Source organism: Lepus europaeus, chromosome 1 (assembly GCF_033115175.1).
Source record: "Lepus europaeus isolate LE1 chromosome 1, mLepTim1.pri, whole genome shotgun sequence".
Classification (NCBI taxonomy): domain Eukaryota; kingdom Metazoa; phylum Chordata; class Mammalia; order Lagomorpha; family Leporidae; genus Lepus; species Lepus europaeus.
The window spans coordinates 77836947-77854382 of NC_084827.1; the positions used below are offsets into that span (position 1 = coordinate 77836947).

At 39.7% G+C, this 17436-nt stretch overlaps 1 protein-coding gene across 1 annotated transcript in view; it reads left to right on the forward strand.

Moving 5' to 3' along the window:
• Positions 1-17436, forward strand: part of THSD7B (thrombospondin type 1 domain containing 7B) — an 864031-nt gene that overhangs the window by 397192 nt on the left and 449403 nt on the right. The window contains exons 7-8 of the mRNA XM_062199372.1: positions 5414-5605; positions 7572-7806. Of these exons, the coding sequence (XP_062055356.1) occupies positions 5414-5605; positions 7572-7806 (427 nt within the window). The remainder of the gene's footprint in view (positions 1-5413; positions 5606-7571; positions 7807-17436) is intronic.

A 17436-nucleotide genomic window follows, 5' to 3' on the forward strand; every position in this document is an offset into this window, starting at 1 on the left:
AAAGGGGCAGATCAGGTTGTTCAGAGGCAAGTGATTATTTTTGTCTCTTAAATGCTTTTAGCTAATCATTTCAATAAAGTGATCTGAATTAGTATAAATATCCTTTATATTTTTGCACACAAATATGAATGGTAAAGCAAGAACTTTCCATTATTATGAAATAAATACCTAGAACTTTTCAGACGAAGAAGATCCTAGGTTTTTTTGTGATAGGTAGACATCTTTGCAAACAATGTATTTTTAAGTTTTCTGTATATTTAGAGCTCACCATATGTTACATGCCTTGACACACATGTTGCATAAATGATACCTAATCCTAAGACTATCCCTGAAGAGTAAATGTTGTTATTGCATGATTAAAAATGAGATAACTGGGCCAGCGCCGTGGCTTAACAGGCTAATCCTCCGCCTTGCGGTGCTGGCACACCGGGGTCTAATCCCGGTTGTGGCACCGGATTCTGTCCTGGTTGCTCCTCTTCCAGTCCAGCTCTCTGCTATGGCCCGGGAGTGCAGTGGAGGACGGCCCAAGTCCTTGGGCCCTGCACCCCATGGGAGACCAGGAGAAGCACCTGGCTCCTGCCATTGGATCAGCGTGGTGCGCCGGCTGCGGCGGCCATTGGAGGGTGAACCAACGGCAAAAAGGAAGACCTTTCTCTCTGTCTCTCTCTCTCTCTCTCACTATCCACTCTGCCTGTCCAAAAAAAAAAAAAAAATGAGATAACTGAGGCTCAACGAAGTTACCTGATATCCTCCAGAGGGTGAGTGTTGGTGGCTAGGATTAAAACACTTCACCATGTGTGGCTACGACACGCCATGGCCGGATCCCATTGTGTTGCCTTTCTTTGGCAGGAATACTTATATAGGGGCTGGCTCTGTGGTGTAGAAGGTTAAGCCTCCTCCTGCAATGCCAGCATCTCGTCATCCCATAAGGGCGCCTGTTCAAGTCGTGGCTGCTGTACTTCCATTCAGCTCCCAGCTAATGCACCTCAGAAGGCAGTGGAGGATGGTGGTGCCAGAGGTAACTCCTGGCTCCTGGCTGCAGCCTAGCCCAGCCCTGGACATGCAGCCATTTGGGGAGTGGACCAGCGTATGGAAAATCTCTTTCTCTGCCTCTCTTCTCTCTTTGTAACTCTGCTTTTGAAATAAATAAATGAATCTTTTTAAAAAGAATACTTATCTATCTACTAGCTTATGCAAGAATTGTAGAGATTGCTTATGACATAGTTTAACTTCCTTAAACAAATCCAGATCTGTTTGCTCACAAATCTGTATTAGCCTGTATAGACAAGCTATCAAAAACGTTGATGAGAGCATTGGCATTTAACTGCAGTGAGGAAGTAGGTATCTCAGTGAATAGGAAGCTCAGGTTTTAAAAAGGATTCAAGCACCTGAACTGAATACTGAGGGCACTGCCTGTTTGATGGCTGGTGAAGATATTAAATTAGGTCAGGGGAGGCCAGAGCAACTGGAAATTAAGGAAGGGAGAAATATAGAGAAAAAATATCTGTGTCTTGTCTAGATCACTCAGAATTTGATGTCAAATAACTCTTTTTTTTAAAAAAAAGATTTATTTATTTAATTAAAATTCAGAGTGGAAGTGGAGCAGCTGGGACTTGTACTGATGCCCATATGGGATGCCGGCACTGCAAGTGGCAGCCTTACCCGCTATGCCACAGCGCGGGCTCCTCAAATAACTCTTACAACCTTCGATTGTTCTTCTTTTGATGCAGCTTCATTATTAACTGTCTGCTAAATACCTTGTGTTTGCCTCCTCTACACTTTTGTTGGCACTTTTATTGCTTGAAGTACTCTTGCTCATTGCCACCAATGTTCAGTTTTCCTCTTTGCTGGTGTTGAAGGTTGTGCTGTTTCTCAAGAGATCCTCCTCTTCCCTGAACTGCTACAGTAGTTTCTGATTGAATTGCCCTTTGGCAACTTGACATTTACTTCTAAACTTGGTTCTATTTCTATGCATATCTCATCTCTGTTATGAATCCTGAACTCCAGGGAGGTAAACAATGGTAACCTCACCTACTTTTACCTCACTGTGTATCTTGGATGTACAAGTAGTACATGCTCATCTAATAGCCTTGATGCCTTTATAATTATCTAGGAAAAGGTTTACTTAAAGTATATTTATAGAAATAGCCATTGCTGAAGGTGAGATGCTCCTCACAAATGATGGAATGAATGATCGCTAAAGGCTGGGAAGGGTGGGGAGGGAGAATAGAGGGATTCTGAATAAAGGCATCAAACACAGACTGAAAAATTGGGATCTGTGGTTCCACAGTACAGCAGGACAATTGTCATTCATGATAATGTATTAAATACTGTGCAAAAAAAGAAGCCAGGAACCGGTAGATTCCCAACATAAAAGAAATATAAAGTAATGGACTTGCTTATTACCTTGATTGATGAGTTTGCATTGTAAATATGTGTTGAAATATTGCATAGTACCCTACAAAATTTAAGCTTTATATATATATATATATATATATACATATATATATATAAGCTTTATATATATATATATGTATATATATATATATATATATATATATATTGACAGGCAGAGTGGATAGTGAGAGAGAGAGACAGAGAGAAAGGTCTTCCTTTTTGCCGTTGGTTCACCCTCCAATGGCCGCTGCGGCCAGCGCTTCTCGCTGATCCGAAGCCAGGAGGCAGGTGCTTCTCCTGGTCTCCCATGCGAGTGCAGGGCCCAAGGACTTGGGCCGTCCTCCACTGCACTCCCGGGCCATAGCAGAGAGCTGGCCTGGAAGAGGGGCAACCGGGATAGAATCCGGCGCCCCAACAGGGACTAGAACCCGGTGTGCCGGTGCCGCAAGGTGGAAGATTAGCCTGGTAAGCCACGGCGCCGGCCCTCCCTACAAAATTTAATCAAGCGTTTTTAAGGGCAGGTATTGTGGTACAGAGAGTTAAGACACTACATGGGATGCCTGATTGCCACATCAGAGAGTCTGGCATCAAGTCCCACTTCTGCCTCTGATCCAGCTTCCTGCTAATTCATACCCGGGAGAGAGCAGACAATGGCCCTCTTACCCATTGGGGAGACCTAGGAGTTCCTGTCTCTTTTTATCCCAATAGTTTTCAACTCTCTCCTGATTTTATTTTTTGTTAATACTTTTATGAGTATCTCTTACTTCTCAAAATGTTCTTTGTAAGACATTGCTTTAAATTATTTTGTGTAAACATTACGCTAATAATATTCATAAATATGGAAATTCAATTTTGATTAGATGTAGTTTGATCATTCCCAGGGTGGGGGCTGCCTGTGTTTAGACTTGAAAAAGGGCCAACCCTTGGCTCTGTTGAGGTGTCTGTGTTTGCACATGTGTGCATGCATATGCCCGTGTATCTTTGTGTGCACAGTGAGTGTGGGCACGAACTAAAAATAGATTGAGACTGAAAAGAGAATGATTGGAAGTAGTCTTTCAGCTTGATTATCTGCTAGAATCTCTATTACTTCTCATAATATGCTTGAAAAGTTTTATTTGTACCTCAAGGGCAATGAGCCTGGCCTCATTTATAAATATGAATGTGATTATTAGCACTACACTATCATCTCCTTCAGGCAGCCTTGCTCACTGTCGGCTACTTTTACTTACTTTCTCACAAAAAGAATCCCCATATCCCTGGAATTAGACACCCTGTGGTCAGTAGTAAAAGCAGAAATTCTGGACTCAGTTTGCATTGATTTCCAGCTTAGGCCTGTGTGGCCAGGAGCGAATTTTCCTCTGCAGGTGTCAGATTCCTTATCTGTGAGATGACAGGAGTGACACCTGCCACAGGTTAAGCTGAGTAATATGTGCAAAACACAGTGCCTGGCACAAAGCAGGTACTCCGTGAACACCAGTCCCTCCTGCAGTTATTTTTTTGTGTCAGATCATGGCAGGAGAATTCCGAAGCCATAAAGTCACTCAGACAAAACGGCCTCTCTCTTATAGCTGCCATTGCACGTTTTATGTTGTTATTTCAAACAATAAATGGTGTCTCTATTCTCTGTGTCCTCTGCTTTTATGAGAAGACTGTGAGTGGAAGAATAGCAAGAATTAAATTATTACTTATAAAGAGAAATATTTAAATTATAGTAGTAAGTAAGTAACCTGGAATAGGTTTTTGGAAATCATTTGTTCCTTTGAGATACAGAAAACAAAGCATAGAAATGCTCCTGTTAGTAGCTGTTAATTATAAAACACTATCCCCATTATCTTATAACTTCAGAAAAAAAGTGTATTATGATATATCAGAAGGATGTAAATAGCATTAACAGAAAGACACTGCATCAGTAGTGAAATTGGGAATCCTTGATAATTGGTGTGTTGTTGTACTATGGTTTTTAACCACTTTTTGCTTTTTAAAAAATATTTATTGATTTATTTGAAGCCCAGAGTGATACAAAGAGAAAGAAAAAGAGAGAGAGAGAGAGGTGAGGGGGATGTATCTTCCATCCCTTGTTCACTCCCCATATGGGTACACTGCCTGGGCTTGGGCCAGGTTGAACCCAGGCGCCTGGAACTTTATCCACGACTCCTACAAGTACTCATTCCATTGTCCACTGCTTTTGCAGTCACTTTAGCAGGGAGCTGGTTGGGGAGTAGAGCAGCTGGGACTAGGATTGGCCCTCTGATATGGGATGCTGGTATTGCAACTGGTAGCTTAACCTGCTGCACCACATTGCAGGTTCCTGTAGCAAATTTTTTAGTATAGTTATTTTTGGCTTATCAGTTCAGTATGTCATTCAGAGGGGGAATAGTAAATGTGTAAGGACAAACTTCAAATTGACTTTCAACTTCTGGGTTAGTGCATTACATAATTTTAGCCACAGGTTAATTTCCATTTTGATTTTGAATTACTTACCATTAGGCACAAAGAGGACAAAGTCCTTGTATGATAACTGAGCTTCAACACTTTAAATATTTGGAAGTGAAAGCACCCAAAAGCAAATTTGAATGCTAATTTTTTTTCTTTATCGGATTGACTAGACTGTTCAACATAGATTTTCGTTTTTCAGGCCTGACCTTCGTTTTGAAGAAAAGTATGTACTTATTCAACATGGTTGTCAATAACATGTCAATCATAGTTATCTCCAGCCATCCATGGCTAAATTATTCCTAAAAGAAGCCAGAGCTGTTCCTATGAAGGATGACAAATGGGCATTTTTTTATGGTATCTGCCTTTCTAAATGCCAAATTATCTCTAGGCATTTTTTTCTTGACATATTATGAATTACTGGGGAAAAACATCACTTCTGTAGCTTATTGCTTTAGATATGAGGTGAAGTATTTTGACTGAAGTCAACTGAAATGATAGAGGATGGAATGAACTACAGTGCTCCTTGGACTGGCCTGCAGTAGGCATTACTCAGCATCTGTCTTGATCTGGTTGATTGCAGGAGAAGATGTTCCAGGGAGTCTCTGCCCAGCACCCCCTCCTCCTGAGCGAATGACCTGCAACATTCCCTGCCGAATGGACTGTGTGGTGAGTGAGTGGACAGTGTGGTCATCCTGTTCCCAGTCTTGCTCAAATAAAAACTCAGATGGGAAACAGATGAGGTCAAGAACCATCCTGGCATTGGCTGGAGAGGGTAAGTAGTAGAAGGGGTTTCATCTCTCTTTTTTTATTTCCTTAATATAAATTTTTTATTTTACATCGTAGTCAAAGGTTTAATGCTCCATTACATTAAGGGGTAAACAAGTAAAAAGACCATGATTCAGCAGCAATATAGACAAGGGCTATAATCAGTAATCAAAGGGAGAGTTGTCAATTTCACTCATATAAAGTAAATTTTAAAATAATCAGATTCAATTGAAAGTATCGTATTATATCATTCTTAACAATTTGTTTAAAAAATATAAAATAAAGTTTGACAAAACTATATTTGTAGTAATATTGTTACACAGGGGCATTCCTTTTTATTTTCTAGTAATTCCATTGTTATGTTTCTCAATAGGTCTTGAGAAGTTTGTTTCGTAGCAATAGTAGTATGTATGTGATAGATATCTCGAGATTAGGAGCTACATATCCATGCATACATTTTCCCTCTTTAATTCTGTAGTTCCTCAGTCATGGGTTCATATATGCATGAAATGATTTAGTCTATGATTTAGAATGGGCCATGACCATCAGTTGGATTTAATTTTGTATTCTACTTCGCATACAAGTAAACAAAGTTTGGTTGAAGTACTCCAGTTTCAACAGATGATGTGATTGGGAATATAATTGGATACTTCTGATAAGATGAGACCCAAATTAGATGCCAGGAGATATGGCATCTCCACTGGGACCCCCATTGGTGAGCTACCTGAGCCATATGCCCTGGTTTTCTTTCTGTCATGCTAACATGCTGGGGGCAGGGAGGGAACATGAAAGCTGTGAAAATGACTCAAAAAGCTAAAAAGTGCCATGGGAATGTGAACAGTGACATCAGAACAAATTATAGGAGCAGTTGTTCCTACCATTTATAACGATGGTCTTTATTCTCAGACACATGCATCAGTGCTGTCATGCCCTCCTCTGGCTTTATGTGCTACCAACGCTGTTCGAACAGTGACTTAGAGTACTCACTGGCTGTGAGGAACTCCTTCTAAAACAAGATTCTGTTTCGTGCTCCTGAGAAATGGGGCCAGGTTCAAGATAAATGAAGATTTTCATAATCTTAAAGTGCATGTGCTGCCCTCTCTTATGTTTTACATTTTTGGAAGGAAAAAAAAATGACAGTACTACTTAATGTGAAAAAGAAAACAAGAATAACTAAACCAAGGTCACAAATCTTAGGCATTTAGCCCACTGAATAAAACATTACAGTGTGGCAGAGTAGGAAAGGATCAATACTTCAGATGCATACTACTTACAACATGGATATAAAAATGTGAACGAGAAGACAGTAATGAAATTTGATTGTCTGACTTTCCCGAGAATGTAAGGATACACATCTCTCTGGTCTCTCTGCCAGTGGATAGTACATTGTCAAATGTGATTTCAGAATTTAAGGATGTGCTCTCTTCTGCCAAACTTTCACAGATATTTCTAGGTTTCTCAAATTGCAGTAAAATGCATGCTTGCTAGAGGATATCTATTGTAGTGTGGCTTTCTAAGAAAAACAATGCCACACTTAGGAAAGGGAGACTATGTCTAGGGTGTGTATGTGTGTGTGTGTGCATCTATGTTCAACCTAAAACCACTTCAAGGTCATGAGCTATTCTAATGGATTATTTCATGTATGGTGAGTATTATTAAAGAAAGCAAATTTCTCTGGAATTTGTCCCATAGATACCTGTCCTAGAGGTGCACAGTAGAGCCAATTAATCTTATGGTCTAATTGAGATGGATGAATGCTTGTTATTTAGAAGAGAAGATTGCAATATGTAGTCCTCAGATTTTTTTTTTTCCTCTGGACAAAATTCCCCGTCCTCAGAATGAGAATGTGGAGGCTCAGGCTTTTGTAAGACTGTATCAACAAGACCGTCTTTCTAGACTGTTGAAGCAGCAAAAACAGCAAAAGCAGTAATAACAGCAACAGCAGTGTATTCTCTTTTATTCTAACTTTGCAGGTGGAAAACCATGCCCTCCTAGTCAAGCCCTCCAAGAACATCGTTTATGTCATGACCATTCCTGTATGCAACTTCACTGGGAGACAATGCCCTGGGGCCCTTGTTCTGAAAACACATTGGTAACTGCCCTGAATGCAACCATTGGCTGGAATGGAGAAGCTACGTGTGGTGTGGGCATTCAGATGCGGAAGGTCTTCTGTGTCAAGAGTCATGTTGGACAAGTGATGAACAAAAGGTATTATCACTCTGTTCCTCAAAGTGCTTGTAATTATTGCATAGTGGAAAATTTTATTTGAAAGCATTTATCTCTCCTCCCAGGCCAGCCAAGTAATGAAAGTCAACAGAGTGCCTTCCCCTAGGAGGTTCACACCTCCCTTAGGATATACCCCATGTGAAGAGATAGATAGGTCTGGGCCTCTTAACTTACACGGCCTAAAGCCCAACAGATTATTATCAAGCCCCTTCTATCAGGTTCTATTTGCCTCTCAATCAGAAAACTTAATTGTAGCTTAGATAGCACCTTTCTTAGCTCCTCTAATAATGACTCTGTCCTTTGTTCTAGACCCTGTCTAGTGCACTTGGGCCTCATTCCTTTGTAATCATAACCTCTACTCTACCACCAATGGCTCTACTCCCAACCTGTGTGTACTGATGGTCCTCTTCCCCACTTAATGCTGTATAATTGTTCAAACCTGGTAAATGCCACTCTTAGGATCCTTGGTTACTATCCTCACTCTGTCTTTTATGACCTTGTCTAAATATGATCAGAGTCGGTAAACTTGGAAGGCTTCCATAGCCTTGGCAACTCATGACGACAGCCTAGGATGGTTACTGGCGCCATAAACTAGAGTGTCAATTTGTTGGGTCAACAACAGGAGCCACTGTGCAGTTGCTCCTCATGCGGGATCTCTGTCCTTAATGTACTGTACATTTTGATTTAATGCTATAACTAGTACTCAAACAGTATGTTTCACTTTGTGTTTCTATGTGGGTGCAAACTGTTGAAATCTTTATACTAAATTGATCTTCTGTATATAAAGAGAATTGAAAATGAATCTTGATGCAAATGGAAGGGGAGAGGGAGCGGGAGAGGGGAGGGTTGTGGGTGGGAGGGAAGTTATGGGAGGGGGAAGCCATTGTAATCCATAAGCTGTACACTGGAAATTTATATTCATTAAATAAAAGTTAAAAAAAAAGCATTTATCAAGCAACAAGTATGCCTATTTCTGTGCTACAGTAGAATGATGGTTTTGTGATTTTTGTATTATGCTCTTAAAGACTAAAACCTATACCTCAAAGATCATCACAGTTACAATGCATAGTACTAAGACAGTTATAATATGTATATTAACTAATGGATAAAAATAAATTATGTCCAAAACTATTGGATCTGAATACTCAGATAAGTTTTCTAGAGCTGATCTTGAAGTTTTGACTCTTTTCACATCACATAGGGACTAGGTCAAGATGAAGTTGGCTACTGCAGTTTGATAAGGCTGTGTCTTACTCTTTTGACTTCGCACATATTTCCAGATGATTGTCTAGCCATTTTGATAGACTACTTTACATCCTCATGTAGGATATAATCTGATGCATGACATAATCTGTATGTAGAGATGTGAATTATTCAAAACGCAGTGGAAAATTTGGACTGGGACTATTACACAAGAGCAAAAAAGTGTTAAGAACAATTGCAAGTGATGCAGGAGAAAGAGGTTAGCAATAAGAGTTTCAACTCTATACCAAATAGTAGACATGACTGTCACTTGCGTCCATGAGGGAAGGCTCACAAAGAAGAAAATATAGGGACTTTTTCAGTATATGGAGATTGCTCAGTGGCCACATTTAGAGATCTCAGCCCCATCAAAGGGGTGATAGATTATCAGCTTTAGCTGGTGAATGCTTTGATCTGTTCCTAAAAGCTAGACAGTATTCCCCCAAAATTTAAAAGCTAGGGAAACAAAGTGCTCTCTCCTTTCTACTCTAAGCAAAGGAAATGAGCATTGCCAGAACCAGAGCCAGGCTTGGTGGAGAAAGGAGGATATGAAAGTGAAAAGGGTGCTGAGAAAGAAACAGAGGCAGAATGAATGATGGGAGCATCTGGCCCTAGTCCCATGATGCTTAAAGAAAGTCTGCCTCTTTTTGTCGACACAGGCAAATGGATTTGCTTGCTCATCTGCCTCAGTTAGTCCAATTTGTGTTTCTGTCAAAGAGAATTCATATGCTCAAATAATTTCATGTATGACACCCTAGTGAAGGGTTCTGGGGTTCTTCTACACTGCCGTGGAGTCCTTTTTGGCTGTGTGTTAAGGAAGGTGCAGAAGCTCAGTTAATGAAAATGCACTGCTTATGCCAGAAGCATTGCAGTGTCTGATGAGCACATGACCGAGCAAATACACATGAAGATAACTATGACTCAGAAGTGAAGCATATGCAGGGATGGTCCAGTGTTGGCAAAACAATCAACGTGAAACACAATATTAACAGACTGCAGAAGAAAAACCAAATGATTATCTCAATAAACACAGAGAAAGCATTTGATAAAATACAACACCCTTTCATGATGAAAACTCTAAGAAAACTGGGCATGAAAGGAACATTCCTCAATACAATCAAAGCAATTTATGAAAAACCCACGACCAACATTCTAGTGAATGGGGAAAAGTTAGAAGCATTTCCACTGAGATCTGGTACCAGACAGGGATGCCCACTCTCACCACTGCTATTCAATATAGTTCTGGAAGTTTTAGCCAGAGCTACTAGGCAAGAAAAAGAAATTAAAGGGATACAAATTGGGAAGGAAGAATTCAAACTATCCCTCTTTGCAGATGATATGATTCTTTACTTAGGGCATCCAAAGAACTCTACTAAGAAACTATTGAACTCACAGAAGAATTTGGCAGCAAAGCAGGATATAAAATCAATGCACAAAAATCAACAGCCTTTGTATACACAGGCAATGCCACGGCTGAGGAAGAACTTCTAAGATCAATCCCATTCACAATAGCTAAAAAACAATCAAATACCTTGGAATAAATTTAACCAAGGATGTTAAAGATCTCTACGATGAAAATTACAAAACCTTGAAGAAAGAAATAGAAGAGGATACCAAAAAATGGAAAAATTTTCCATGCTTATGGATTGGAAGAATCAATATCATCAAAATGTCCATTCTCCCAAAAGCAATTTACAGATTCAATGCAATACCAATCAAAATACCGAAGACATTCTTCTCAGATCTTGAAAAAATGATGCTGAAATTCATATGGAGACACAGGAGACCTCAAATAGCTATAGCAATCTTGTACAACAAAAACAAAGCCAGAGGCATCTCAATACCAGATTTCAGGACATACTACAGGGCAGTTGTTATCAAAACAGCATGATACTGGTACAGAAACAGATGGATAGACCAATGGAACAGAATAGAAACACCAGAAATCAATCCAAACATCTACAGCCAACTTATATTTGATCAAGGATCTAAAACCAATCCCTGGAGTAAGGACAGTCTATTCAATAAATGGTGCTGGGAAAACTGGATTTCCACGTGCAGAAGCATGAAGCAAGACCCCTACCTTACACCTTACACAAAAATATACTCAACATGGATTAAAGACTTAAATCTATGACCTGACACCATCAAATTATTAGAGAGAGCATTGGAGTAACCCTGCAATATATAGGTACAGGCAAAGACTTCCTGGAAAAGACCCTGGAGGCACAGGAAGACAAAGCCAAAATTAACTATTGTGTTTGCATCAAATTGAGAAGTTTCTGTACTGCAAAAGAAACAGTCAGGAGAGTGAAGAGGCAACCAACAGAATGGGAAAAAATATTTGCAAACTATGCAACAGATAAAGGATTGATAACCAGAATCTACAAAGAAATCAAGAAACTCCACAACATCAAAACAAACAACCCACTTAAGAGATGGGCCAAGGACCTAAATAGACATTTTTCCAAAGAGGAAATCCCAATGGCCAACAGACACATGAAAAAATGTTCAAGATCACTAGCAATCAGGGAAATGCAAATAAAAACCACAATGAGGTTTCACCTCACCCCGGTGAGAATGGCTCACATTCAGAAATCTACCAACAATAGATGCTGGAGAGGATGTGGGGGAAAAAGGGAAACTAGCCCACTGTTGGTGAGAATGCAAACTGGTTAAGCCACTATGGAAGTCAGTCTGGAGATTCCTCAGAAACCTGAATATAACCCTATCATACAACTCAGCCATACCACTCCTTGGAATTTACCCAAAGGAAATTAAATTGGCAAACAAAAAAGCTGTCTGCACATTAATGTTTATTGCAGCTCAGTTCACAATAGCTAAGACCTGGAACCAACCCAAATGTCCATCAACAGTAGACTGGATAAAGAAATTATGGGACACGTACTCTATAGAATACTATATAGCAGTCAAAAAAAATGAAATCCAGTCATTTGCAACAAGATGGAGTAATTTGGAAAACATTATGCTGATTGAATTAAGCCAGTCCCAAAGGGACAAATATCATTTGTTTTCCCTGATTGGTGACAACTAACTGAGCCCCAAAGGGGAAACCTGTTGAAGTGAAATGGGCACTATGAGAAACAGTGACTTGATCAGCTCTTGTCCTGATTGTTGATGTACAATGTAATACTTTATCCATTTTAGTATTTTTGTTTTGTTTTGTTTTGTTCTAGTACTATTGGTTGAACTCTGTAATTAACACACAATTATTCTTAGGTGTTTAAATTAACTGAAAACTGAAAAGTGATCCCTGTTAAGTATAAGAGTGGGAAAGAGAGAAGGAGGAGATGTACAATTTGGGACATGCTCAATCGGACTTGCCCCAAATGGTGGAGTTAGAAATGTGCCAGGGGATTCCAATTCCAATTCAATCCCATCAAGGTGGCATGTACCAATGCCATCTCACTAGTCCAAGTGATCAATTTCAGTTCACAATTGATCACACTGATAGATTTAAGAGTCAAAGGGAGCACACAAACAAAACTAGTGTCTGCTAATACTAACTGATAGAACCAAAAAGGGAGAGAACGATCCAACATGGGAAGTGGGATACACAGCAGACTCATAGAATGGCAGATGTCCTAAATAGCACTGTGGCCTCAGAATCAGCGCTTAAGGCATTTGGATCTGGCTGAAGAGCCCATGAGAGTATTTTAGGCATGGAAAGCCAAGACACTCTGGAAAAAAAAAAAAAGAAGAAGACCTAAATGAAAGATCCCAGTGGAAAGAATGGGACCATCAAAGAAGGAGGTACCTTTCTCTGAAGGGAGGAGAGAACGTCCACTTTGACTATGACCCTGTCGGAATAAGATCAAAGTCAGCGAACTCAAAAGGCTTCCATTGCCTTGGCAACTCAGACTAGAGCCTAGGGAGATTTACGCCATAAACAAGAGTGTCAAATTGTTAAGTCAACAACAGGAGTCACTGTGCACTTACATCTCATGTGGGATCTGTCCTTAATGCGTTGTCCAATGTGAAGTAATGCTATAACTAGTACTGAAACAGTATTTTACACTTTGTGTTTCTGTGTGGGTGCAAACTGATGCAATCTTTACTTAATATATACAGAATCCATCTTCTGTAATTAAAGATAATTGAAAATGAATCTTGATGTGAATGGAATGGGAGAGGGAGCAGGAGATGGGAGGGGTGCGAGTGGGAGGGAAATTATGGGGGGGGGGAAGCCCTTGTAATCCATAAACTGTACTTTGGAAATTTATATTTACTAAATAAAAAAAAATTAAAAAAAGAAGTGAAGCGTGGCCAGGGACACTTTGCTTCATTCTATCCCTATGTGTGGCTTTCATATCTCTGGGCCCGGGTGTTATTGACTGTCAAAATCCCAATCTTTAGCACAGTGTCTGGCATACTGTTTTTTTTTTAAGACTTATTTATTTATTTGAAAGATAGAGTTACAGAGAGAGATAGAGACAGAGAGAGGTCTTCCATCTGCTGGTTCACTCCCCAGATGGCTGCAGTGGCCAGAGTTGCGCCGATCCATAGCCAGGAGCCAGGAGCTTCTTCTGGGTCTCTCATGTGGGTGCAGGGGCCCAAGGACTTGGGCCATCTTCCACTGCTATCTCAGGCCATACCAGAGAACTGGACCAAAAGAGGAGCATCTGGGACTAGAACCAGTGCCCATATGGGATGCTGGCGCTTCATACAATGGCTTTAAACCCACTGTGCCACAGTGCCAGCCTCACAGTTTCTCGCATACTATTTGTTTCCTGTAAACATATCTGGAATGTATGAATGAATGGAACATATGTGACTAGGATTGAATATGAAAAGTAGAAAATCAAGAGAAGCTTATATTTATCCCTTGTTTCAACAAAAAAATGTTTTATCTACTACAATAAATTTTTAGTAAGTGGACAGTTGTGAAGAGTAATGAGCAAGTCACACATACATGAACTGCTCTCATGAACTCTTAAATATTTCTCTTGTAGCATCTAACTCTACCTTGCTTGTGATGCTTTTAGGAAGATCTACTTGTGTCTCATTCTTATTTCAACTTCTCTGTGGTCATAGCAACACATGAGTTGATTGGATCAATGGATAAATTGAGTCATGGACAAACTTGGACAGTAATCACTTTTCTATCACTTGGTTCAAGTGATAATTGAGTGCAAAGAGGTCATCATGAAATCCTAAAAATCCTTATAAGGGTATTATGCATCCATGAGAACTTCTTTTATCTGAAATGCATTGAGACCTTGATGATGTTTATTTTTATGACCTAAGTTTCCAACTATTTAAGAATAGCATGAAACAGGCTTAATATAAACTTTCCTTAGGTATGGATGTTGGTGTAAACTCTACATAAAAGGCAAGAAAACTTTTTTTCCTTTGTAATGATGGGAAGATTAGCATGTCTGAAATCTAATATTCTGTCTTTAGAATTTTCCCACTCTGAATATTGTGGGAAAAATCCACTTGACAGAAATGAAATTTGTTTATTTCTTAGCAAAGCGGCATTAGGATTGAGACTGACACCTCTGAATAAATTATTGTGACACTTTAAAGGGATACTTGGACAGGAAAAATTGAGCTATGTGTTAAAATATCCCTATTTCCTTTCATATTTTACAATTACTTTGAATTCATGAATGCCTCTGAACACATCAGTTTACCCAAATGTTAATTTAAAGATGTTTTTTGGCAAAAAAAAAAAGGAAAGAAATCCCACAGGGTTAGTAGTTTGCAGTTTAAACCATAATTCATAAATTAACATGGGTTTATTTGAAAACGTACATAAATGTGATTTAAAATATTATTACAGTGACTAACTTCCAGTTTTGCTGCATTTTACTGATACAGAAACATCAGTTGCACAGCTGTTCTCACACACACACACACACACACATACACACAGATATTGTTAATTACTTTTTGTACTCTTACTGGGACTGGCGACTTAACAACCGAGTTTTAATTCTTACTGTATCTCCAAACAATCCTGCTAAACATGTACAACCTGCATTGATGATAGTAAAGTTAATTAAAATTCTTGAGGTTAATGAGATTAATTGAGCCAAGAAAATAATATCTAGTATCCAGTAAAGCACCCAGTGTGATTGTCAGCCATAGAATGCATCCTTTGCTCTGCCTTTTTTATTTATTTATTTATTGCTAATTTGCATGTGAAAGACATTACAGTGGAAATAGATTCCCTGTCACTTGTGAAACCCCTGGGTCTGGAAATGGGGTTAGAAAGAAGAAGGAAAAAGGCTATATCTAACGCCAGAGTAGCCTCCGGGTAGAGAGGAAGAAGTGTGTCCCCGTGGAATGAATAGACTAAAAACTGTGTTTTATTTCGATCCCACCTGTACTCAGGAGGCATAGAGTACCCTACAATTCTTGCATCCCTCAGTTGGTGCTCTGGTTTCCATGTAACTGTATGGGAGAGAATGCTACCATTGTGTGAGTAATAGAACTGATCATATCAGAAAATGAGAACTAGGCAGGGCACAGCTAAACCTGAAGTGAGAGCTTGTTACGGCATTTCTCCAGTGTTGTTTGGTTTTATTTCATTATTCAATACTTTCTTTCAGTGACAATGTACAAGAAAATAATAATAAGGTTTAAAAACACACAACTCAAAACCTACTTAGGTTCCTGATAAGGTACTTTCTCCTTTTAATGTGAAAATACCTGGAAGTTTTTTGAGATATAATAATAAATAGCTCCGTTTAAACATTTAATATAGAAAATGTTGGCAAGTTTGCTTCATCTAGCTGAATAAAATGACTAGATTAGTTCCTGGTCAGGTGATTGATCAAGCAGATTGAGCATTCTGTGTCTGCATCTTGAATGTGTAGGCATAGCTGAAAAACAGAAGGTCTTTGTAGCTCAGTATGATGCATTTCATTATAATGCTCATAAGGATTGAAGCCTCCTGGGTGACCAAGAGACAATGGGTATAGAAAATTCCAGTGCAAGTCCAGGAAAATATATTGACTGAAATGTATTAAATTTGCCTTTGGTTGAGAACACTGCCAATCCAGAATCACAGTGTTTCCATTACAGTAGGAAGTATAAATTATGACAAGAAGTACGACAAGGAGGGGCATAGCTTTTTTTTTTTTTTTTTTTTTGACAGGCAGAGTTAGACAGTGAGAGAGAAAGTCAGAGAGAAAGGTCTTCCTTCCATTGGTTCACCCCCAAAATGACCACCACGGGCAGCACACTGCACCAATCTGAAGCCAGGAGCCAGAGGCTTCCTCCTGGTCTCCCATGCAGGTGCAGGGCCCAAGGACTTGGGCCATCCTCCACTGCCTTCCCAGGCCACAGTGGAGAGCTGGACTGCAAGAGGACCAACCTAGACTAGAACCCGGCGCCCCAGCTGGGACTAGAACCCAGAGTACCGGTGCTGCAGGCGGAGGATTAGCCTAGTGAGCCACTGCACTGGCCGGGGCATAGCTTTTTTATCAACTAAAAAATAAATTCAAATGTTTCCTTGCTTTGGAAATGGCTGGAGCAATTAACTTAATATCCCCCAGGGGAAGGGGGAGGGGTAATCTGTTTTCAGCCTTTAATAGCATCAGTACTAATAGGACATTCCCCTACTATTACCAAACATTGGCACTGTGCTAAGTTCTAGCAGTTTAAAGATGGGAAATTCGACAATCAGAAAACTCTAATTGATGTGTGTATGACATTTGCATGTGTGTACACATATGTATTCACACGTATGCACACTACAGACTGCAAGAAAGATGTCAAAATCCTTTTGTGGCTGAAGTGATGGAGAAAATATACTTTACTATTGCTGGAGGAGGAGGAGAAGTTGTTAGTAGTTCAAGGATGATATTTTTGAAAACTAGGAGGGAATTTATGGATATTAAAAATATGCTGATGATTCTGAAAAGGAACTTGATCTTTTTCGGGGCGATAAGCCTTCCTGGCAGAAGAAAGAGCACCAAGACAGCTTCACTGGCAAGACAGGTATGTCCTTGATCAGGCCAGCAGTCATCTGTATTTCCTGGAAGATCTTCATGTCATTACTTCCATAAAAGCACCATAACCTAACCTTGACCCTTGCCAATAAGGGATGATACTCCTTCTCCCTTGTGGATGTAATAGAAGAGGAGTGAGAATTGGGGCCATGCTTGGGAGACTGGGCATTATTCTATGGAACTTGGTTCTGTGACCCATACAAACAGTGGGTCAGTAAAGCAGGTCATAAACAATTCCCTAGAAAAAGTAACAGGCACTGCTAACTGACATGAGGAGATCCTTGCTATAGAAGAAACCCTCTCTAGAAAGATTGAAGTCTAGTACTCTGACTGTTTCTAGGCTATTTTGTGAATGTATGAGGGAGTGTGGGGTAGATCATTGTGGGGT